Source organism: Gorilla gorilla, chromosome 5 (assembly GCF_029281585.2).
Source record: "Gorilla gorilla gorilla isolate KB3781 chromosome 5, NHGRI_mGorGor1-v2.1_pri, whole genome shotgun sequence".
Taxonomy (NCBI): Eukaryota; Metazoa; Chordata; class Mammalia; order Primates; family Hominidae; genus Gorilla; species Gorilla gorilla.
Genome location: NC_073229.2, coordinates 97,480,097 through 97,505,937, shown reverse-complemented (window position 1 = coordinate 97,505,937; position 25,841 = coordinate 97,480,097). Strand labels below are relative to the sequence as shown.

General features: G+C 41.1%; 1 protein-coding gene and 1 non-coding gene across 3 annotated transcripts; one reads left to right on the top strand and one right to left on the bottom strand.

Moving 5' to 3' along the window:
- Nucleotides 1-640: 640 nt before the first annotated feature.
- On the bottom strand, nt 641-23,197 carry DDX43 (DEAD-box helicase 43). Of its 2 annotated transcripts, none has more exons than XM_019030257.4 (17): nt 22,628-23,197; nt 20,031-20,086; nt 17,468-17,597; nt 15,847-15,978; nt 13,074-13,155; nt 12,013-12,169; nt 11,362-11,480; nt 10,229-10,339; nt 9,743-9,884; nt 8,494-8,594; nt 5,538-5,625; nt 4,222-4,349; nt 3,928-4,037; nt 3,321-3,459; nt 2,403-2,490; nt 1,737-1,875; nt 641-801 (listed from the first exon to the last, which is right to left on the bottom strand). In XM_019030257.4, the coding sequence occupies exons 1-16, from the start codon at nt 22,875-22,877 to the stop codon at nt 1,762-1,764; spliced, it is 1,947 nt and encodes a 648-aa protein (XP_018885802.3). In that variant the 5' UTR covers nt 22,878-23,197; the 3' UTR covers nt 641-801; nt 1,737-1,761. The 2 variants fall into 2 exon arrangements, with proteins under 2 accessions (XP_018885802.3, XP_055246603.1); XM_055390628.2 differs by having other exon boundaries at nt 15,847-15,918; nt 22,628-23,039.
- Nucleotides 23,198-23,761: 564 nt separating this feature from the next.
- Nucleotides 23,762-23,862, top strand: LOC115935186 (small nucleolar RNA U13). The gene has a single exon (XR_004070886.1). It is a non-coding gene; the product is annotated as a small nucleolar RNA U13 (small nucleolar RNA).
- Nucleotides 23,863-25,841: the final 1,979 nt, after the last annotated feature.

The following is a 25,841-nucleotide window of genomic DNA, read 5'->3' as shown; positions in this document are numbered from 1 at the left end:
TCCTCTATTAGGTTCTCTATTTAACCTTATCGCTAATAACAGGAAGCAATTATTGCAGTAATGAAAAATTCACGTGATGAAGGCTTAAACTAATTATACACAAGTATATACTCAAATTCTGAAAGTTAATATAAGTTACCCTCATTTATGGTGGAATACATAACATAAAACTGTAAGGGAAGGATGATGGTAATTTGATCAAAGAAAATTTCATGGAAGTGCAATTTGATTTTCCAAGGGTTTTAGCGTGAAGCCATAGGCTAAAATGAAAAGGTAAACTGTTGTTGCATATTTTGACCTTATGAAATAATTTACTGTTTCATTTCAAAGTGGGTAAAGGATAATTTAAGTATACCCCAATAAAATATTATTTAGCAAACACAAAATTAAAACGCTATACAGAAAGACAAATTATCAACTTGTCTTTTTATCACAGAAACGAACATTTATTAACAGTATTTTTTCAGGTGCTGATTCTTTGTTTGAAAACATCTTTTTCACTGCCATGACAAAATTGAACATTAAATTCTGAAAGACTGGCCTTATGACATACAGCAAAATTACAGGAGACAGTTTAAAAGATTAAAAGAAAAACATTCTAATGCTACACTCCTTAATAAAAATCCAGGAAACAACTTCCAAGTTTAAATACTTCTATTTTTATTAAAGAAAGTATAAAACACTGGATTCTATATTTTCAAACACTATTATTTTAAGAATCAGTCAAATCAGTCCGGTCTCTTCATACTGCCAACATGTCCAATACTTCCGTCTTACTATATTTCTAAAAAATCTTGAATTCTGAAAAATAGAAAAAAAATGTAAATTGCTGACCCCAACATTGTTTTTAAAAAGCTTGTGATTAAATAAACATACCCAAATTTACCATAACCATTTTTAACTGTGCAACTCTGTAGTGTATATTCATTGTTGTGCAGTTAATCTCCAAAACTGGAGACAGCGTCCTGTTGTCCAGGCTGGAGTGCAGAAGCCCGATCTCACCTCACTGCAACCTCCACTTCCCAGATTCAAGCGATTCTCCTGCCTCAGTCTCTCATATAGCTGGGATTACAGGTTGGCGCCACCATGCCTGGCTAATTTTTGTATTTTTAATAGAGACGGGGTTTTGCCACGTTGGCCAGGTTGGTCTCAAACTCCTAACCTCAAGTGATCCGCCTGCCTTTGCCTCCCAAAAAGTGCTGGGATTAAAAGCGTGAGCCACTGTGTATGGCCTCCAAAACTTCCATGCCATGAAAAACTCTCTACCAAACAATTCCCCCTACCCACTTCCCAAGTCCTTGGTAACCACCATTCTACTTTGTCACTGTGAATTGTACTATTCTAAGTACCTCTTACAAGTGTAATAATATAGTATGTCCTTGTAATTGGCTTATTTCTCTAAGCATAATGTCCTCAAGGTTCATCTATATGACTGAGTTTTCTTCCTTTTTAGGGCTGAATGATATTCCATTGTGTTTATCTACTCATTCACTGATGGATGCTTGGGTTGTATACCCTTGACTATTATGAATAGTGCTGCTATAAACATGAGTACAAAAAGACCTGGCTTTCATTCTTTTCCATGTATACCCAGAAGGATTAAGTAATAGATATGAGTAACACCTAATTTATTATGTTAATGACTTAGAGATCATGCTCATTGCAATAAACATTATTAACAAAGCCTAGTTTAAGTAAGCAGGCATTTTAAAGTCCATATGTTATTGAACTTTTACCTCTACCCCACTAGTACAGAAGACATTAATGAAACTTCTTGGGCCTTCCTTGAGGTCTTTCCATTTTTCTTTCCATTTCCCTTTTCTGTTGATGTGCCTTAAATCTCTCAGCCATTGATACAAGCTCCTCTGGAATACTCTGAAATTATTCAACGTGTTGTTATTAGGATTCTGAGTTCTTTTCTACAACACTAAAATGCATCCAAATCATTTCAGATAATCGCACAGCTGGTTACATGACATCTTTAAACAGAAACAGGTATCTCGATTAAACCCTACATCCATCTACAGGCTATAAAATTTGCTGCTTCAGCTGCTTCCAAGTGCCTTTAATGTGCCTTTATATGGTAGCATTTTCTACATATTCTTTCTTACCTCTGAGCCTGAATATGTTCCCCCTGCTGGAACATTTACCCCATCTTCTACAACTCTCCCCACCTCCACTCTACTGATTTCTTCCTCGGTGGGGCTTTCATTGCTCACCCCCATTAGGTTAAGTTTCCCAGTTATATGCTCCCATAGTTTCTTATCACTGCCATGCTAAAGCCCTCAAAACGTGTTGAAAACTTATTTGAAGTTTCCTGATAAATAGCAAGCCATAGTACCCGGCATAACTGACTGAGATACTGATAACAGGTAGATTTCTAATGAATTGCATAGTCTCACCTGATTTGCTCTTTCCAGAATATTAATCAATTCAGAGGCAACCCTCCAATCATTTCTAGTCAAAGTTGTAATGGAAACACCAGTCCTCCTTTAGTGTGGGGGGAAAAAACTCATGTCATCTCATTTATAATATGTATTCATTATTCAGTTAATACAGAATAAGACAAATGAAAACTTTTTCACAGAAGCTGGAATGCATTAAGATTTAGGGTCAAACAGATTTGGAATCTAAATCTGCTGTGGTTTAAACAGCAAAGGGGGTATATGATGGTACCTCTTATTTATTTATTTATTTATTTTTTTTTTTGAGATGGAGTCTTGCACTGTTGCCCAGGCTGGAGTGCAATGGCGCAATCTCGGCTTACTGCAACCTCTGCCTCATGGGTTCAAGTGATTCTCCTGCCTCAGCCTCCCGAGTAGCTGGGACTACAGGCGCCCGCCACCACGCCCAGGTCAATTTTTTGTATTTTTAGTAGAGACGGGGTTTCACCGTGTTAGCCACAATGGTCTCAATCTCCTGACCTCATGATCCACCTGCCTCGGCCTCCCAAAGTGCTAGGATTACAGACGTAAGCCACCGTGCCCGGCCCAGTGGTAGCTCTCTTAAGAGGAAAAAGGTCTTCTCATATCCATACCAATTTGTCAATAACCTTCAGAGTAACCACTGGGTACAGAGCTCAGCGGTGACACTAGATATAAAACACATAGAACCAGATATAAGAAGCTAATCATGGATGGAATCTGGTTGAGTCTGGAACAAGCCAAATGAACAGGGATAAATAAAGTAGCAAGTAGAATCTGGGAAGTAGCTGAAAAATTATAGGTAATAGAATAAAATGGTTTTCTGGGCAAGAAGTTTGTGAGAGGAATAAGGAGAATCTAGAATTGGCCTTCCATGGGTGGACTAAGCTTACTTACCCTGCTCTTCCCGTGCGCCCTATTCGGTGTACGTATTCTTCAATATTCCGTGGAAAGTCAAAATTATAGACATGTGTAACGTCATGGACATCAAGTCCTCTAGAGGCTAGATCAGTTGCAATTAGTATTCTCACTTTGCCTAAAAAGTAAAGCCAAATGAACACTGAACCATTCTGGTATAAACCAACCCAAGATCTAAAAAGAATATTTGCCCTAACTAATTTAATCAATTTTATTTCTTACTGTTTACATTAAAATGCTTACTTTGTGAAAATGGAAAAGTAACTGCCGGCAAGTTACAAGATACCATGGTTCAGCAAATGGGTCCTAAACCCTTCGAACCATGACAGAAAGATACATTTTTCAGATAACTTCAGATATATTTTATGTTGCATATTAATACCTTGATATCCAAGTTTAAAGTCTTGTGTTTATTTAATACTTAAAGGCAGATTAATGTTTAGAGCTCTAATGAGTGTAGTTGTAGGATACAGAAGGTGAGGACAGATCTTAGAAATAAATGGGTTTCATGAAAAGATGTCACTCAGCCAAGCCCAGGTATTGCACTAATTTTAAACTGTATGAAATACTAATTACATAAACATACCTGTTTTAAAGTTCTCTAATGCTTTCTCCCGATCTCTCTGTTCTCTATCTCCATGCAGAGACTCTACTGATATATTTCCAAGTATTAGGTCACTTGATAAGTGATCCGCACTGAAGCAAAAGATAAACTCAGCATTCTTAGGTGCTTATTCTAATGCCACCAGTTTTACTTCTGTTAGCAAAAATCTAAAGTAACATAACAGACTTATCACCCCCATTTGAAATTAGTATACAAATAGAAATGATCCTAATCAATTTAATTAATTATAATGGACACACAAGAAAAAATACCTACACAGCTTTTCGAGAAACAAAGACAATGACTTTGTCTGTGGATGACATATTCTGTAGAAAAGTTTGCATGTGACTCCATTTCTCTTCCTCGGTGGTTACAATTATATTTTGCTTCACTGAACTTACAGCCTAAAGGATTCAAAGAACATAGTTCATCAAGGTCATCATGATTGAGGGTGAGACCGCATACATCAGCTCAAAATGCATCTTCTCTCTCATTGGTTAATGTTTTTAATAAACTGCTAAGCAAAATGGCAGACGTCCTAAAAAAATTACCTGTTTCTACTCAAGATTTGTATCTTAGATGTCACTTAACCTCAAAATACTATTGGTACCATTCCTTCAACCAACTATTTGTCTCTAATCATTTTATTTCATTTATTTATTTTTGAGACAGAGTCTCACTCTGTCGCCAGGGCTGGAGTGCAGTGGCGCAATGTCACTAACCATTTTATAAAACAAACGTTAAATGGATCACCATTTGTAAATCCCTAATGAAATAAGGGGTGTAAGCAATGACCCATTATTATTAATGATTAAGTGAAAGGCCAATTTCATTTATTAATGATTAAGCAAAAAGCCAGAAAGAGAACTTTATATTATAATGGAGGGTTCCCACTGACAACACATGAACCCAATATTCAGTCTTAACTTCATAAAGGGAACAGACTTATATTTATGTATATATGTAGACCTACGTTTAGACCCTGATTCTAACAGGGTTAAAATTAGGTATCAGAAAAATATAAACCCTGACTTTGCTGGGTGCGGTGGCTCACGCCTGTAATCCCAGCACTTTGGGAGGCCAAGGTGGGGAGATCGCCTGAGGTCAGGAGTCTGAGACCAGCCTGGCCAACATGGCAAAACCCTGTCTCTACTAAAATACAAAACTTAGCCAGGAGTGGTAGCCATGTTTGTAACCCCAGTTACTCAGGAGGCTGAGGCACAAGAATCACTTGAACCCAGGAGGCAGAGGTTGCAGTGAGCCGAGATCACCCCACTGCACTCCAGCCTGGGCAATACAGTGAGACTCTGACACAAACACAAACACACACACACACACACACTCACTCTCTCTCTCTCTCTCTCTCTCTCTCTCTCTCTATATATATATATATAGGCCCTGACTAGAGGTTGATGGTATTAGCTGATTATTGAAATTTCAAATGAGATAATGGTATTACAGCTCTATTAAAACTATATGCAAGTGTGATTTGCCCTAAAATTGGGGAGTGGGCAGACTAGGCACACCAAAATTAGCTATCTTCAGAATTTTCATAAGAAATGTTAAACAATAGTAATAAAAAAAAAGCTTACAACTAGATCCAATGTACCAACATAGACAATCATTGGTTCTTTCAAATAAGATTGTGCGAGGCGATGAACTGAATGAGGCCATGTAGCACTGGGAATACAAGTTACAAACATTACAATTTTGTTGTAAAAACATTACTGTGTTTCCTTAAGCATGCTATGAACCAAGTTACTCATGAAAGACAAATTTAGTACTTATTTTTTCAATAAGTAAGGCAAATTTAACAGTTAATTCAGTGATTACTCAACTACTGTAAAGCTATTAGATGAAACAAATATGTTTAATAAATAGGTTTTTGTCTGGGCCCAGTGGCTCACGCCTGTAATCCCAGCACTTTGGGAGGCCAAGGCGGGTGGATCACCTGAGGTCAGGAGTTCAAGACTAGCCTGGCCAACATGATAAAACCACGTCTCTACTGAAAATACAAAAATTAGCTGGGTGTGTTAGCGGGCGCCTGTAATCCCAGCTACTCCGGAGGCTGAGGCAGGAAAATGGCTTGAGCCCAGGAGGCGGAGGTTGCAGTGAGCCGAGATTGTGCCACTGTACTCCAGCCACCGCAACAAAAGCGAAACTCCGTCTCATAAATAAGTAAATAAATACTAGGTTTTTATGAACCAAAGGATTCAACTGTACACCTTCAACTAAATACTAATCTATGAAAAGGTAAGGCCGTGTGTGGTGGCTCATGCCTGTAATCCCAGCACTTTGTGAGGCTGAGGAGAGGCGGATCACTTGAGGTCAGGAGTTCGAGACCAGCCTGGTCAACATGGGGAAAGTCTGTGCCTACTAAAAATACAAAAATAAGTCAGGCGTGGTGGTGCGTGCCTATAATCCCAGCTACTCGGGAGGCTGAGGCAGAAGAATCACTTGAATCTGGGAAGCAGAGGTTGCAGTGAGTGGAGATCACGCCACTGCACTCCAGCCTGGGTGACAGAGTGAGACTCTGTCTCAAAAAAAAAAAAAAAAAAAAAGAAAGAAAAGAAAAAAAGGTACTAAAAGGGATTACTATTAGGTTAATTTTATCTCCTGGCCTTTATAAACGACAAAAAAATTCCCATTTTTCGTAGGGTCAGCAGGCAATACCAAGTATTCAAGCCAAATAAAATTTTTTTTTTTTTTTTTTTTTTTGAGATGGAGTCTTGCTCTGTCACCCAGGCTGGAGTGCAGTGGCGTGATCTCGGCTCACTGCAAGCTCCGCCTCCCAGGTTCACGCCATTCTCCTGCCTCAGGCTCCCGAGTAGCTGGGACTGTAGGTGCCCGCCACCACTCCCGGGTAAATTTAGTAGAGACGGGGTTTCACCGTGTTAGCCAGGATAGTCTCGATCTCCTGACCTCGTGATTCGCTCGTCTCGGCCTCCCAAAGTGCTGGGATTACAGGCGTGAGCCACGGCGCCTGGCCATAAAAATCTTTTAAAAGGTTGTTGGCTCATGCCTGTAATCCCAGCACTTTGGGAGGCTTAGGTGGGTGGATCACTTGAGCTCAGGAGTTCAAGACTAGCATGGGCAACATGATGAAAACCCTGTCTCTACAAAAAATACAAAAATGAGCTGGGTGTGGTGGCATGCACCTGTAGTTCCAGTTACTCAGAAGGCTGAGGTGGGAGAATCGCTTGAGCTGGGAAGGCTGAGACTGCAGTGAGCCAAAATGGTGCCACTGCATTCCATCCTGGGTGACAGAGTGAGACCCTGTCTCAAAACGCAAAACAAAACAAACCTTCAAAATATACTGATCAAAGAATATCTGCATTTAAATGTTTCCTCAACTATATATAAAATAATGAAAGTGACCACTTTTTATACCTTCACAGTAATTCAATAAAATCTAAGTTCTCTTTTCTTGGGCTGGGCATTGTGGCTCAAGCTTGTAATCCCAGCACTTTGGGAGGCCTAGACAGATGAATCACCTGAGGTCAGGAGTTTGAGACCAGCCTGGCCAACATGGCGAAACCCCATCGGTAAAAATACAATAATTAGCTGGGCATGGTGACGTGTGCCTGTAGTCCCAGCTACTCAGGAGGCTGAGACAGGAGAATTGCTTGAACCCGGGAGGCAGAGGTTGCAGTTAGCTGAGATCGCGCTGCTGCACTCCAGCTTGAGTGTCAGCGAGACTTTGTCTCAAAATAAATAAATACATTCACTTTTCTTGAAATAGGAAGGTTATTTGTAACAAAACTATGTGAGGGGATTTTGTATTTTTTAAATTTTATATTATTTATACTAATAAACACAAAGTATATAAGCCTAGGATATATCATTCTTTTTTTTTTTTTTTTGAGACAGATTTTCACTCTTGTTGCCCAGACTGGAGTGCAGTGGCATGATCTTGGCTCAGTGCAACCTCTACCTCCCAGGTTCAAACGATCCTCCTGCCTCAGTCTTCCTAGTAGCTGGGACTACAAGTGTGCGCCACTATGCCCGGCTAAGTTTGTATTTTTAGTAGAGACGAAGTTTCACCATGTTGGCCAGGCTGGCCTCAAACTCCTGACCTCCGGTGATCCACCCACCTCAGCCTCCCAAAGAGCTGGAATTATAGGCATGAGCCAGTTTGCCCAGCCAATGTTGTTATTTATACTAATAAAGACAAAGGATATACTAGGAGATATCATTCTTTATAGATCACTCATTCAAATAATCATTGCTTCCTGTTTTATTGTGAGCAATAAGTATTCAGTAATCAAATGCTTATCTCCTTAGACAAGTGAACCCTTTATTCAAAAGTGAGACCTTACTATGATAAGTAAATATTTGTGTTGAAATCCCTATCTGTAACTTAGGAAACCCAATAGTCATGAATAAGCACTTATTGTTACACTGTTCTACTTCCAATGTTATGAGATCTTTCACCTAAAGATTTCAACACTTCCAAGTAATGCTCAAATATTGTGGGAAAATCCAAACAGAATGAGATTCTATTCCACTGATTTCTATTTTGCACACAGTAATTAGGCATATACCTACCTGGTCATAACTGTCTGCCTATCTGGGCGCACATCTAACAAAATCTTCATTATCTGGGGTTCAAATCCCATGTCCAACATCTTGTCTGCTTCATCTAAAACCTGCATTGACAAAAAAGAATGTGGTTAGATTAGATATGGGAGGCAGGTAATAATACATATGCTTTCTTTATTAGTAGAACACTAAGAAAGGCTTTTCTCATTTCCCCTATTACTTAAGCCACGATTCTAATTTCCCCAGAGGTCAGAATACTAAGCAATTTGTCATTGTACATTGTCTACATGGATTTTTGTTGGCTTTCCAATAGCTTCCAAATCTCCTTAAACAAAATTCTAAGTGTCTAAAATATCCAAGGAGATTTTAATTACTGTGTACCTATTTTCCAAAATTTAAAGTAAACATGCATGATAATTTCAAATAGAAGTCTTAATTCTTTCAACATGCTAAAGAGAATGAGAAATATTCCTATAGCCATTATAAAATCAACAGCCATAGCCTGGCGTGTTGGGTCACGCCTGTCATCCCAGCACTTTGGGAGGCCGAGGCAGGCGGATCACCTGAGGTTAGGAGTTTAAGACCAGCCTGGCCAACATGATGAAACCTCGTCTCTACTAAAAAGAAAAAATTAGCCAGGTGTGGTGGTGGGAGCCTGCAGTCCCAGCTACTTGGAAGGCTGAGGCAGGAGAATCACTTGAACCTGGGAGGCGAAGGTTTCAGTGAGCCAAGATCATGCGACCAGCACTCCAGCCTGGGCAACAAGAGCAAAACTGTGTCTTAAAATAAAAAAATAAAAAATAAAATCGACAGCCATTCTAAAAGAAACTGATACCCAAGCACTTGGGAGTTGATTAAAACTATTAAAAGCTCAAGGGGAGGGAAGAGAAAATAAAATAATAGTTCAGTCATTTTTTATTTTTTGAGATGGAGTTTCGCTCTTGTTGACCAGGCTGGAGTGCAATGGCATGATCTTGGCTCTCTGCAACCTCCGCCTCCCAGGTTCAAGTGATTCTGTCTCAGCCTCCAGAGTAGCTGGGATTACAGGTGCATGCCACCACACCTGGCTAATTTTTGTATTTTTAGTAGAGACAGAGTTTCATCATATTGGTCAGGTTGGTCTCGAACTCCTGACCTTAGGTGATCCACCTGCCTCGGCCTCCCAAAGTGCTCGGATTACAGGCGTGACCCACTGCGCCCGGCCAGTTCAGTTATTTTTGAACCCAGCATCTCAAACCCCTATTTCCACGATTACCAAGTAGGTTATATTCTTCAGATTGACGAAGTTACTCATTTGCAGATCATTCAATCTTCCGGGAGTTGCAATTATGATATCTACACCTTTTTTAAGCTCTTCTATTTGTTCATCTCTATTTCCACCACCATATACACAAACACTTAAAAAGAAAAAATCTAAAGGTTAATGTTTAGGCACAGAATATCTCGTCACAACTTAAAATCCAATAAAAGGGATAAAAATCAATTATCAGGTACCTTTAGGGGTATCTGCCCCTTTCTGAGAATTATGTACACCCATCAATCCATAATGTTGTATCCTAAAGAGCAATATTTGTACCATCACCTGACCCAGGCTCTGACTGATTAGAGTAGTGCTAAATGCCTGACCCATGTTGAGCCATTTGGATTCTCTGAATGTGTGAAAAATGATGGGGAAGATGTGTAAAGCTACAAATGATTAAAATATGATACTGGTGAAGGAATGGGAAAAAAAATTACTTACCTCCGAAGCCCTTTATATGAATATTTGCAACATTCTCCTTCTACTTGAAGTGCTAATTCCCGAGTGGGAGTTAGAACTAACATGCCGGGTCTATTCCTTTGACCTTTAAGGCTTTGGAGAGAAAACAGATTAATATTAAATTACTTGTCTCAGATGCACGGTACATTTATTCAGTGCCATCAAGATTTGTAGCAACAAGCCAGACGTGGTGGCTCACACCTGTAATCCCAGCACTTTGGGAGGCCAAGGCAGTCGGATTACCTGAGGTCACGAGTTTGAGACCAGCCTAGCCAACATAGTGAAACCCCATCTCAACTAAATATACAAAAAATTAGCCAGACATGGCAGCAGGCACCTGTAATCCCAGCTACTTGGGAGGCTGAGGCAGGAGAATCACTTGAACCCAGGAGGCGGAGGTTGCAGTAAGCCAGGATCGCGCCACTGCACTCCAGCCTGGGCAATAAGAGCAAAACTTTGTCTCAAAAAAAAAATTTGTAGCAATGAGTATCAGTTAGACATAGTCAGACTATGCCTTTTTGTGAGAAGGTATATGATTAAAAGTAGTCTCTCTATATATTACAGACTTTGCTAATTATGATCTACGTACCTAAAAAATGGCTGATATTACATAGAATATGCCAAATTCCCCATAATAAAATGTATTATTTTCTCAGATTTAAGATTGCTTTACTGAGAGATTAGTGTTAGTTTCTATGTACTTTTTCTTATTATAAAACCAATACATATTTACCATAAAGTAGGGAACTTTTAAAAAGCCACACACCCTAAAACCCAACTTCCCAATACCAGCCTTTTGTTTAAGACGGTCTTTTCATTAACATCTAAAATGTCAAATATTTTATCATGGAATGGATAAGTGTATTGGACATAGTTTAAACAGTTTCCACTGTTTCACTACTAAGGCTTTTGGTAGATATTACCTATTGCCTCCTAAAAATGTTTTGCCAGTTTATACTTTCACCAGCACAATCTAAGTGTCTAATTCCTTGCATCTTCTCTGAAGCTAGGCATTACCTTTGGATCAAGCAATAGGTAAAGAAACTTTAATTACATTTTTGATATCTAAATCTATTAAACCTCTATAAGAAGAAAACAGCCATAGGAATTCTTACCTGGGTTGAAGGACCAGATGAATAAATCCAGGCATTAAATAACACAATGTCTTTCCTGTTCCAGTCTGGGCTACTCCTATAAGATCTATTCCTTGCAACACAATGGGCCATGCCTGTGACTGAAACGGAATGATAAACATTAACACAAAAAGTACATCTTTTGCTGGGCGCAGTGGCTCACGCCTGTAATCCCAGCACTTTGGGAGGCCGAGACGGGCAAATCTCCTGAGGTCGGGAGTTCGAGACTAGCCTGACCAACATAGAGAAACCCCGTCTCTACTAAAAATACAAAAATTAGCTGGCGTGGTGGCACATGTCTGTAATCCCAGCTACAAGGGAGGCTGAGGCAGGAGACTTGCTTGAACCTGGGAGACAGAGGTTGTGGTGAGCCAAGATTGTACCACTGCATTCCAGCCTGGGCAACAACAGCAAAACTGTCTCAAAAAAAAAAAAAAAAAAGTACATATTTTTTGCCAACTGTTCCTTCTTTCTCAGCTCCAAACTTCTTTCAACAAAGATTTTTTGAACTCTAGGGAGAAGGTGCTGGTGAAATGCTAAAAGACAGTTGCTCCCTGGAGTCTTCTAACAATCAGATATCACTGGTTTCGAAGAAAAACATTGAGTGAAATATTGTAATTAATGAAAGCATACCTGAATAGGTGTTGGCTTTTGAAAACCTGCCTTTTTAATGTTTTCCACAACCTCAGGATAACATTGAAAGGCGTCATCAAATGTGCAGGTAGGATTGGGGATAGGTCGTTTCTCCCCATCCTTCAAGTCATCCCATGTTATATTAAAATTTTCTTTCCTTCAAAGAATAAAAAACATCAGTGGCTTTCCTCACTTTACTCCCCAAGCAAGACATTCTCCAAAATCAGTTCTGGTCTTATCTAGAAATTCAACTGCAACTGATTAAAATGAGACTGTCAGGGAAGTTATAATGAAATGCATAAAGAAATAGAAGCAGGAGTCCATCTGTCTCTTATCTGAGAATAGTTGCAATGTGAAAGTTAAAAACATTATACATTAGTAGGTCAATGAATGTTTCATGGATCAAAGATGAGAAGCCTGAAAATCATGCTTCATAAATTAAAACCAGATTTGGCAAACACTGAGGGCCTACGAGGTTCCACACATATTTCATTAATGCATCCTTAACAATCCTATGTGTTAGGAAGTATTCTCAATTTGACAGGTGATCATACAGTAAGTTACCCTGCTCCTCACCTTAACCATTCTGCTATTCCATGCATCTCTTAGTTTTATCAGACTTTAATAGTAAGAAAAACCATTGCAATTAAAACCTTCCAATTTCAGGTAACAAGGACTGAAGAGTTTAAGAAATTAACAAGATTAGATCTTTTTTTTTTCAATTCAACTATTGGAGAAATAATTCTCTAAAATTGCTGTCCAATATAGTAGGCACTAGCCACACATGGCTATTTCAATTTCATATAAACATTCATTTGCTCAATTACACCAGCCATACTTTAAGTGCCAGTTACTCCATTAGACACAAATATAGACCATTTTCCATCACTGCAGGAAGTTTTACTAGACAACAATGTTCTAAAATATCATGTAAGTTGACACATTTTCATTTGAATATTGAAGGCGTAGCCTTCAAATATCATTTCACATTTGCCCAAAGTGTTAATACCAATAATGTAACTATACAAATACTTACACAACTAGGTAATAAAACTACCCACCTCCAACTATCTGCTTCTACTTTTGACATGGCACTTGTGGCAGTGGACTCTTTATAAAAGTTTTTCTTAATTGGTGGTAAATCTGGGACAAAGGTGAAAATCCACACTTTGATAAATTTTACAGCATCATGAATACTTAGTCAAAGCTACAGAAATCATACTACAATATATTTTATTTACCATACATACCATTTGATAGTTCTACACTTTGCCAACGAGGCTTGCTCCCATCGAAGAGATCTCCCTTTCTGGAGGTTAGGCACAGTAGCTTACACCTCTAATCCCAGCACTTTGAGAGGCTGGCATGGGAGGATCACTTGAGCCTGGGCAAAATAGTGACGCCTGTCTCTACAGAAAATTTTTAAAGATTAGCCTGGTGGCCAGGCACAGTGGCTCACACCTGTAATCTTGGCACTTCAGGAGGCTGAGGCGGGTGGATCACCTGAGGTCAGGAGTTTGAGACGAGCCTAACCAACATGGCGAAACCCGTCTCTACTAAAAACAAAAAAATACAAAAATTCTCCCGGCACAGTGGCGCATGCCTGTAATCCCAGCTACTCAGGAGAGGCAGAGGTTGCAGTGAGCCAAGACAGCGCCATTGCACTCCAGCCTGGGCAACAAAAGTGAAACTCTGTCTCAGAAAAAAAAAAGGGGCTGGGGGCGGCGGCTCACGCCTGTAATTCTAGCACTTTTGGGAGGCCAAGGCTGGTGGATCACCTGAGGTCAGGAGTTCGAGACCATCCTGGCCAACACAGTGAAACCCCATCTGTACTAAAAATACAAAAAATTAGCTGAGCATGGTGGCAGATGCCTGTAATCCTAGCTACTCAGGAGCCTGAAGCAGGAGAATCACTTGAACCCAGGAGGCAGAGGTTGCAGTGTGCTGAGATTGCGCCACTGCACTCCAGCCTGGGCAACAAGAGCGAAACTCCATTAAAAGAAAAAAAAAAATTAGCCTGGCATGGTGGTATGTGCCTGTAGTCCCAACTACTTGAGAGGCTGAGGTGGGAGGATCACTTGAGCCTGGGAGATGGAGGCTGGAATGACCTGTGACTTTGCTACTCCACTCTAGCCTAGGCAACAGAGTGAAACCCTCAAAAAAAATTCAATAAAAATTAAAATGAAGCATGCTTTGTAAGACATCAAACACCACAACTGATAAATATACTCCCACACATAATAGTTTGATTATCTTTTCTTTGAAGGTCCATCCAATTACTTTTTTAGAAATTAAATTTATATCCTTGGTCTACTCTCTTAAGTTACATTTCTTTTCTTTTCTTTTCTTTTTTCTTTTTGAGATGGAGTCTTACTCTGTTGCCCAGGCTGTAGTGCAATGATGCAATCTCGGCTCACTGCAACCTCCACCTCCCGGGGTCAAGTGATTCTCCTGCCTCAGCCTCCTGAGTTGATGGGATTACAGGCATGTGCCACCGTGCCCAGCTAATTTTTGTATTTTTAGTAGAGATGGGGTTTCACCACATTGCCCAGGCTGGTCTTGAACTCCTGACCTCAGGTGATCCACCAGCCTCGGCCTCCCAAAGTGCTGGGATTACAGGCGTGAGCCACTGGGCCCGGCCTAACTACATTTCTTAAAAGCTTATTATACCTCTTCCAAACTTAAATCCTTTCCCTGGTCTCTGATCCCAAATCTTCCCAACACAAACTGTTTAGGCCACACAGGAAACTTAACTTGCAGAGGTCTTGACCAACATAGTAGCAATAACTGTCAATATTTTGGTAACATATTAGTGCTTTTGAATTTTAAATAAAAGATGTATTGCTGCGTCCTCCCGAGAGCCAAGGCTAGTGCTTGAATAATGAAGCATTATCCCCCATATATAATGTTCCACGTGAGAAATCTCATTTAAAATTCAAACAAAAGGGCGGGGTGGGGTGGCTCACGCCTGTAATCCCAGCACTTTGGGAGGCCAAGGCAGATGGATCACTTGAGGCCAGGGGTTTGAGACCAGCCTGGCCAACATGGTGAAACCCCGTCTCTACTAAAAATATAAAAATTATCTGGGCTTGCTGGCACTCATCATAATCCCAGGTACTTGGGAGGCTGAGGCACAGCAATCACTTGAGCCTGGGAGATGGAGGTTGTGGTGAGCCAAGATCACGCCACTGCACTCCAGCCTGGGTGACAGAGCAAGACTCTACCTCAAAAAATAAAATAAAATTCAAACAAGGCTGGGCACAGTGCCTGACATCTGTAATCCCAGCACTTTGGGAGGGTAAGAGGAGAGGATCACTTGAAGCCAGGAGTTCGAGACTAGCCTGGACAGGATAGTGAGATCTCATCTTTAAATTGAAAAATAAAAATCAAAAACAAAATTTAAACAAATAAACAAAATGCTGCCAAGAACTGTAATGCTTCTTATGATTTAATGGCTTTCCCTTTTTTTTTGCTCTTGTCAACCAGGATACTCCAAGATCTATTTTTACTCAATCACAGCAACAATGTTAACTTATGGTTTGCATGTTTACTCCCTTCCTATTTTCCCATTGGGACTGATTTTTTCCTATTTTATTAGCCCTTTGCAGTGAATTACCGCTGACAGACTATAAATAGGTTTAATATTTCCCCTATAGCATAAATGACAGCTGATAACATAGAAACTATCATAACCTAGGGACTAATTGCAGCATTTTAGATTTTACTATTTTCAAATACATTTCATTACCAAAAATAAAGCACAGACATTGTACAGAGGATAAAAACTGCAGTTAACAGAAACAATATATGTAAATATTAGGAAGCAGCACTGACCTGCCCACTTTGTTTTTTGCCATTTCAAACCTTCTTCTCTAATTTGATCCCAATCTATCAATGGCCGATCTCCTGAAACAACATTGTTATCTGTGCTTCCATCTTTTCCAACAGAAGGTTGGAATGCAGTATCTGTTAAAAACATTTGTATCGATTAGTTTTTTTCTTTTTTTTCTTTTTTTTGAGATGGAGTCTCGCTCTGTCCCCCAGGCTGGAGTGCAGTGGCGCGATCTCGGCTCACTGCAAGCTCCACCTCCCGGGTTCACGCCATTCTCTTGCCTCAGCCTCCCCAGCAGCTGGGAGTACAGGCGCACGCCGCCATGCCCGGCTAATTTTTGTATTTTTTAGTAGAGATGGGGTTTCACCGTGTTAGCCAGGATGGTCTCGATCTCCTGACCTTGTGATCCACCCACCTTGGCTTCCCAAAGTGCTGGGATTACAGGCGTGAGCCACCACGCCTGGCCTCTATTTTGTTTTTTAATAACTAGACAATGCTTAAAATATAAAATTTGGGGTTTCTGTACTACATTAACATGACAACCTTGTCATTTGTTATCATTCAACAACTTATAAAAATTTAATTTTATTGGATAAGGTAAGTAAAATAGCACAAGTCTAATGTTTACTAAAATATTGTCATACTCATTACTCAGTCGTTAGAATAATAGTCCTGGGAAGCAGATATTATCTCAGATGAACAGATGAAGAGCCAAGCTTGGTAGCTCACTCCTGTAATACCAGCACTTTGTGAGGCTGGTGTGGAGGATCGCTTGAATTCAGGACTCAAGACTAGCCTAGGCAACGTGGTGAAACCCCATCTCTACTCTACAAAAAATTTAATTAGCTGGGTGTGGTGGCACACACCTGTGGTCCCAGCTACTTGACAGGCTGAGGTGGGAGAATCACTCCCGCCCAGGAGGTCAAGGCTATAATGAGCCATGATCACACCACTGCACTCCAGCCTGGAAAACACAGTGAGAACCTGTCTCAAAACAATTTTAAAAATAAAATAAAAATAAAAATAAATAAATGAGTCAGATACAAAAATAGAATCTTAGACCTTGTCTTTTTCCCCAAGAAACACTAAAAGGCAATGGTGCCTTCTAAACCCAGGTGTCTCTATTCTACTTTCACATTGCATCTAGATATGATTCAGTAATTGTTTTCTCTATTCTAAACAGATCTGAGATTTTTAAAATAACCAAATATTTAAGCAGTTTTCAATGTCAGCCATGAATCTGAAGACAAGACTAGGGTTAGGATCCTGGGACCAATCCTTACTCTACCCACTAACACTAAAGTGTGTGTATTAAAGGGTTATTTCCCTGCTTGCGAGAACTAGATTAATACAAAGACAAAAAATAAATAAATAAAAATAAAGGGTTATTTCATTTTCACTTACCTGTGGCTAAAAGTAAAACTGCTAGGCATGAACATAGAGCTCTGGTATTTTAATTTGAGGAAAAATATTCTGGGCTTTCATTCATAGTAAAAAATCATTAAGACTACATTTATGGCAGCCTAATGCTTTGAATCAGAAAGTGAAATCAGGTATAATGGCTTGTAACACTGAATGAAATTAAAAACTTTTAAAGGGGTTCAGTGGGCGAAAATTACTTACCAACTCCGCATTCTGAATTGTAATTTTCTTCTAGCTTTTTAACAAAACTGTCTATCACTGCTTTTGCTTTCGTTTGCATTGCCTTGCTGCCAAAAATTTTGACTAATGATTCTGGTTGTTCTTGTATTATCTAGGTACAAGGGGAAAAAGAGGTGAGACTTAAAAGTTCCCTAAAAAAAATAAAAAGTTCCCTAAGCCCCTAACCCCTTCCAACAATCACTCAACTTCAAAATCTATTACAGTATAAAGTAAATACAGTATTACCACCAATCAATGTCTAAATTTCTAGTTAGAGAGGAATACTACTTATATTTACTCTGGGATTTACCTCCTGGTCAGATGGAGAGGGGCAGGACAACCTGAACATTTAAAATTGGATAGCTAGGGAATAAACTCAGCAAACAGTGTAGAGAAATAATTAAGGCATTAACCTGACAGGTAATATTACTTTGATTCTGAGGTCTCCAACCTATAAAATGGTATTTGTTTTGCTAATTTTACAGAATTGTAGGGCTGAAATGACATAATCTATGTGCTATATAGAGAGTTTATTGAACTGCCAGGTTACTTAGGTAAATTTTTAACTTGATGGGATTCTATCCTTAACTCATGTATACTGTTAGGGGTTTACGTTTACAAGACTGACACATTTTGTGAATAGAATCTACAAGTAACACCTATCAACATCCATAATTTCAAATAACCTAATGGATTCAATATTTATCTAAAAAATACTATACACCAAATTTTGTCTTAGGTTGGCAATTCAAACAATGTTTATCAACTGCAGTATTTACAGGCACTACAACTCTGTATGAGTGCTGAAACGAGGCCATTATGGGATGCTATGGAAAGGGACAGCTACACAGAATGGCGGCCTTAGACTTCCCTGAAAGGTGAGAAGGAATTATTTATGAGGAAAAAGCTACGGTAGCAGCGTGTGTCAGGAAGTGGGTGGAGTACTCAAGGAATTAGGGGAGAGGACACTGGAGAGAGTGAACAGGCCAGAATCAAGTCAACAACTTTAAGGAGTCTAGACTTACAGGCCTGAGATACTATGAAAGGCTTTCACATAGGAAAGGGACACAAATAATTTGTGTTTTAAAATGATTGTTCTAGCCAAGCGCAGTGGCTCACACCTGTAATCCCAGCACTTTGGGAGGCTGAGGCGGGTGGATTATTTGAGGTCAGGAGTTTGAGACCAGCCTGGCCAACATAGTGAAACCCTGTCTCTACTGAAAGTACAAAAATTAGCCAGGCGAGCTGGAAGGGCACCTGTAATCCCAGCTACTCTGGAAGCTGAGGCAGGAGAATCTCCTGAACCCAGGAGGCAGTGGTTGCAGTGAGCTAAGATCACACCAGTGCACTTCAGCCTGGGTGACAGAGCAAGACTCCGTCTCAAAAAAATATAAAAAAATAAAATTATTGTTCTGACCACAGTGGAGAATGATTAGAGGATACAAATGGAAGCAGGACATACAGTTGGGGGGAAGGCAAATGATGACATTCCCCTTGAGAAGTACAAGAAATAGTCAAGACCTAGCAGTGAATGAGAATAAGGAAATACCAATGGGGATAGTCAGATTACAAATTTGTAAACTCAGTGAATGTTGCTACCATTCACTAAGATTGAGAATACAAGAGCTAGCCAAAGTTTGAGGAAAGGGGTTCTCTCTGGAAGGAAGACCTTTTGGACATGATGAATATTCCAGTGATCTCATTCTTATGCAGATTCTCTCTAACGATTTTTACCTCCGACTGGGCCTGGTGGCTCACGCCTGTAATCCCAGCACTTTGGGAGGCAGAGGTGGGCGGATCACCCGAGGTCAGGAGTTCGAGACTAGCCTGGCCAACATGGTGAAACCCCATTTCTACTAAAAATACAAAAATTAGCCAGATGTGGTGGCGGGGGCCTGTAATCCCAGCTACTCCAGAGGCTGAGGCAGGAGAATTGCTTCAACCCGTGAGGCGGAGGTTGCAGTGACCCAAGATCGTGCCACTGCACTCCAGCCTGGGCAACAGAGCGAGACTCTGTCTCAAAAAAATAAAAAAGATTTTTACCTCCAAGAGTCCCAAAACCTACACCTGGAACAGCTTAAAATTCAGGTGGCTTCTTGAGAATAAGGAGTATGAAGAACTTTGGCAACTTACCTAATTTACCCTAGTATGTTAATAACTCAGCAGAAATTAGAGTTAAGGCCTGGTGCAGTGGCTCATGCCTGTAATCCCAACACTTTGGGAGGCCAAGGCAGGTGGATCACTTGAGGCCAGGAGTTGAGAGCCACCTGGCCAACATGATAAAACCCCGTCTCTACTAAAAATAAAAAAATAAAATAAAATAAATTAGCTGGGCTTGGTGGTGGGAACCTGTAATTCCAGCTACTCAGGAGGCTGAAGCAGGAGAATTGCTTGAACCCAGGAGGCAGAGGTTGTACTGATATCACGTCACTGCACTCCAGCCTGGGAGACAGAATGAGGCTGTCTTAAAAAGAAAAGTAGAGTCAGGTGCTCCCTTAGAAATGCATGATGCTCTCTTAGGGGCCGAAGAACACAGATGGCTTACTTGGATTGTGGTGTTTGTTGTACTTTGTATATTCTTTATTTTTGACCCACCACGACCTGTTTTTAAAAATAAAGGAATATATTGTTATAAGTTGAAATTAGTAAGTTGAAAATTTACCCATTTTCCTCAACAAACATTCTCTAGTTCTTCCCCCCAAATGCTCCTAGGGTTCAACAATCATTTTTTGTTTGGAAAGAGGGAAGTAAGAGGTTCTATTCCAAATTTTGGTGGGTTTTAGGAGACTCTTATCCCAGACAGGTGGAGACTATGGATTCTGTATCAGCTTGCACAAAACTTAATTGGGTCCAAACTGGTGGAGAGGATGTAGAAATTGGAACTCTTTCATACAACTCAACAAATAAGTTTTGAAAAATGGGCAAACACTTGGATAGACATTTCTCCAATGACATACAAATGGCCAACAGGCATGAGATGTTCAACATCACTAATCAGGTCCACGCAAATCGAAACCACAAAATGATTGTCACCTCACATCTGGTAGGATGACCATTATCAAAAACAGAAAAAAAGTGTTGGTAAGAATGTGGAGAAATTGGAACCCCTGTGTACTGTTGGTGGGATTGAAAATGGTGCTGCCACTATGGAAAACAGTATAGATTTCCTAAAAAATTAAAAATAGAATTAACATATGATCCAGCAGTCTCACTTGGGGTATACATCCAAAAGAATTTAAAGCTGAGTCTCAAAGATATATTGCACTCCCATTTTCATAATAACACTACTGAAATCAAAAGGTGGAAGCTACCCATTTATCATAGACTGATTAATAGATAAAGTAAGGTATATACTTAGTAATGGAATATCATTCAGCCTTAGTAAGGAAAAAAATCCTGTCTCATGCTACAAAATGGGTAAGCCTGGAGGATATTATTCTTAGAGAAATGAGCCAATTACAAAGACAATTACTGCATGATTCTACTTATATGGATTATCTAAAGTAATCTAACTCAGAAACAATGTAAATGGTGGGTCCCTGGGATGGGGCAGGAAAAAAATGGGGAGCTGTTCAAGGAGTATACAGTTTTAGTCATGCAAGTTCCAGAGATCTGGGATACAACATTGTGCTTATTGTTAGTATTGTGATATACGTTTAAAAGAGGGTATTTCATTTTTTACAATAAAAAAGATGGATCCAGATCCAACATCAAGTGAGTGCTCTGTAGCACAGTGCCCTTTCATCTGCTAAGTATTAACTTAAGTGATTTTTATTGCAAACCTAGTGGCTTTCTTTCATGGAGCATCATTCTTGAGATCTTGAGCCCAAGCCTTCCGAAAGGCCAATGAGCCTCTGGGTAGTATAGCAATTAGTCTTACAATGCACTATTTTGTAGCAGCCTCCATCTGTTCATTTTTCTCAGGTTTTAAAAAGGGTGAAATACACCTAATAGGTAAAATGTGGCAATTTATACTCGGGCTTAATGGCAATCAATGGGGTAATCATTCTAATCATTTTTAAATGCTTTTCAAAAAAATTCAGAAATGGGCCGGGCTTACGCCTGTAATCTCAGCACTTTGGGAGGCCGAGGTGGGTGGATCCACAGGAGTTCGAGACCATCCTGGGTAATATGGTGAAACCTCATCTTTACTAAAAACACAAAAATTAGCCAGGTGTGGTGGCGCACATCTGTAATTTCAGCTACTAGGGAGGCTGAGGTGCGAGAATCGCTTGAGCCCGGGAGGTGGAAGTTGTAGTGAGCCGAGATCATGCCACACTGCACTCCAGCTGGGGCCACAGAGCTGCCACCCCCCAAAAAAAAAAAAATCAAAAGAAAGAAAAAAATTAAAAATTCAGAATTGAATGTTAACACTCAAGATGTAGCAAGAAAAGTTTTTAACTTTTTAAAAATTAAGGAAACTAAAAGCAAGATACAACTGCTCTAGGCAGCCCTACAATGACCTTATAGCTTTTCTTTGATTTCTGGCTCTAAATGGTACTCACAGAAAGACTGATTAAGTTTTGTTTTTCATTCTGGGGTTAGCTGTCTGTTAAAAGGCCTGTTCTAAGCATCCCTCTTCAGCCCTAAGATTTCATAAGTCTTCTAGGAGTTGCTCTCCCAAATACATTGTCTGTATAAACACCAAAAGGTGGATTAAATTACTTTTTTTTTTTTTTTTAATTGAGACGGAGTCTTGCTCTGTCACCTAGGCTGGAGTGCAGTGGCGCGATCTCAGCTCACTGCCAACTTCTGCCGCCGGGTTCAAGCCATTCTCCTGATTCAGCCTCCGGAGTATCTGGGATTACAGGCGCGCGCCACCACACCCAGCTATTTTTTTAATATATATTTTTTTAGTAGAGACAGGGTTTTGCCATGTTGGCCAAGCTGGTCTCGAATTCCTGACCTGGGGTGATCCGTCCGCCTCGGCCTCCCAAAATACTGGGATTACAGGCGTGAGCCAAAGCGCCCGACCAGATTAAATTATACTCTATCCCCAGGTTTTACAAATAGCTCTGGGAGAGACCTGAACCTCACTAGGTGGCAGCTGATTGGAGGTGAGGCAGTGGGGAGGAAATGCCTTCGCCCAGGCTCCGCCCCTGGCCCCACCTATCCTGCCCTGCCAGCCACTCCCATTCTCACCGATTACCGCGCCAACAAAGTGGCTCTTCAAAGCAAAACACAGCGGCAGTTCCTCGTGACCAGCGGCCACGGCCTCCGGGGGCCTAGAGGGGCCTCTCCAGCGACTACCTCTGCCGACACTATATCCCTCAGGACCTCTTCGATTCAACTCCTCCGCCGGCCTCCTCTCTGGCGCTCGGGACACTGTCGAGCTTCGCCGACTAGCAACGACCCACGTAGAGGCCTTGGGAGCTCCTCCGTGGTGGGACATTGTTCCAAGAAGGGGCGCGTCCGACGTCGTTGCCGTCCAGCTCTGCACCACCTGACCGTGCCGTCGTAAGACTAGCGTGCCAGGGAAGCCACGCAGCCGCTACTTAAGGAGCCCGCACGAGGCTAGCCCCCCCGCCCACGCCCTCTATCCCGCCCACTTCGCACTGATTTCACGCAGCCATTGGCCAGTGAGCGTTGTGGGCGGGACTTTCCCAGTTTTAGCCAATCGGTTTTCTGAACCGTGGGAGTGTACCTTGAAGTAGTCGATGTGCCCCGCCCCCCCACCGTGTATTCCTTTCCAGGCGTGGGACTTTTTCCAAACGCCCACTTTGCTCCCGCCCCTACTGGACACACACCTCGGGTTCCTGGCATCTCAGTGCCTTGGAAACTTTTTTTTTTCTTTTTAAATAGAGACGGGGTGTCGCCATGTTGCCCAGGCAGGTCTTGAACTCTTGGCTTCTGGCTTCAAGTGATCTTCCAGCCTCGGCCTCCCAAAGTGCTGGGATTACAGTCAGCCACTGCACCGGAAATGTTTTCAACCGTGACCCATAAAGGTAAGTCACTGTTACAAGGTGACCCAATCCACACATAAAAAACTTGAAACAACAGATTGACAAAACAGCATTTATCCTCGCTATGTAAGCTGCATTTTGATACATTTACGCTTATTTTAGTTTTTGAAATGGTTGTAATCCACAAAATTAAAAAAAAAAATTTAATAGAGATGGGAGTTCCCAATATGTTGCCCAAGGCTGGTCTTGAACTCCTGGACTCAAGTGATCCTCCCACCTCCACCTCCCATAGTGCTGGGGTTACAGGCCTGAGCCACTGCACTCGGCTCACAAAATGTATTTAATGGCCCACAGCTTAAAGATCACTGACTTGATCCTTTTGTAAGTCATAAGTGTGATTGGGTTTTCATGCTCTTGTGTCAAATGTGCCTCCCTCAAACCTTGTTACGAAGTGGGCACACTACCCGCCTGATGTGAAAAATGAAGAGAAAAAGATCACTGGCTAGAGAGACATTCATTGCTCTACAGTCTTCTGGATGTTTGCTATGTTTTTTTGGTTTGTTTTCTTTTGTTTTGTTTTTGACCTCTGTCGCCTAGGCTGGAGTGCAGTGGTGCGATCACTCACTGCAGATTCGACCTGTTGGACTTAAGTGATACTCCCACCACAGCCTCCCGAATAGTTGGGACTACAGGTGTGCACCACCACGCCAGGCTAATTATTTTGTAAAGACAAGACCTCCCTATGTTGCCCAGGCTGGTATCCAACTCCTCCTGCCTTGGCCTCACACAGTTCAGGGATTACAGGTATGAGCCACAGTGCCTGGCCTGCCATAATTTTAGAGCTAAGGAAAGAAATTGAATAGATTCCTGAAGCATTACCGTCACTGCAGCCTGGCTCTGTGGCTGGACATACTACTACTCCAGGGCTTCAAGCCAGCTGCAAGTGCACTCCTTTGATTAGGATCTTTGAATTATCTGAACAAATTTGAGTTTAGGCCAGCAGGGATAACTCATACCTGTAATCTCAACACTTTAGGAGGCCTAGGCGGAGGATCTCTTGAGCCCCAAGGTTCAACATCAGTCTGGGTAACATAGTGAGACCCTGCCGGGTGTGGTGGTACAGGCTGTAGTCCCAGCTACTCAGGAGGCTGAGGTGGGAGGATCACTGAGCCAGGGAGGTTGAGGCTACAGTGAGCTGAAATGCCGAAATGGTGTCACTGCACTCCAGTCTGGGCAACAGAGCAGAGACCCTGTCTCAAAAAAGAAAATTTTTTTTTTTTTTTCAGTTCAATCATCCACCGAACACAGTGGACACCAGGCCAGGCATGGTGTGGCTCATGCCTGTAATCCCAGCACCTTGGGAAGGTGAGGCAGGCAGATCACTTGAGGTCTGGAGCTCGTGACCAGCCTGGCCAACATGGTGAAACCCTATCTCTAATAAAAATGCAAAAAATATTGGCTGGATGTGGTGGCTCATGCCTGTAATCCCAGCACTTTGGGAGGCAGAGGTGGGTGGATCACAAGGTCAAGAGATCGAGACCATCCTGGCCAACATGGTGAAACCCCATCTCTACTAAAAATACAAAAATTAGCTGGGTGTGGTGGTGTGCGCCTGTAGTCCCAGCTATTTGGGAGGCTGAGGCAGAATAATTGCTTGAACCCGGGAGGCAGAGGTTGCAGTGAGCCAAGATTGTGCCACTGCACTCAGCCTGATGACAGAGCGAGAGACTCCATCTCAAAAAAAAAAAAAAAAAAAAAAAAAGATTACCTAGGAAATAGGCCAGGCGCAGTGGCTCATACCTGTAATCTCAGCACCTTGGGAGGTTGAGGTGGGTAGATCACCTGAGGTCAGGAGTTCAAGACCAGCCTGACCAATGTGGTGAAACCCCATCTCTACTAAATACAAAAAATTAGCCAGGCATGGTGGCGAATGTCTGTAATCCCAGCTACTTGAGAAGCTGAGGTGAGAGAATTGCTTGAACCTGGGAGGCAGAAGTTGGCAGTGAGCCAAGATTGCGCCATTGCACTCCAGCCTGGGCAACAAGAGTGAAATTCCATCTCAAAAAAAAAAAAGATAAAAAACATTAAATAAATGATAGGCATTTAATCTCCATTCTCTAATCTTTAATCTGAAATGGGTAGTATTAACAATCTTTAGAAAGGAATTTTGTTGGATTCAACGTGCTGAGATTTTATTAAGGATTTTTGCATCTATGTTAGCCAGAAATATTGGTCTGTACTTTTCTTGTAATGTCTTTGACTGGTTTTAGTATTAGGGTAATGCTGGCCTCATAGAATCTCTTCCAGAAAGTAGAAGCAGAGGGATACTTCCTAACTCATTCTATGAGGCCAAAATTATTCTAACACTGAGAGTGAACCTTCACGTAAACTAGGAACTTCCAACAGCCAGAAAGGACATACCCATCAAAGACAATAACCATGACTCATAAACA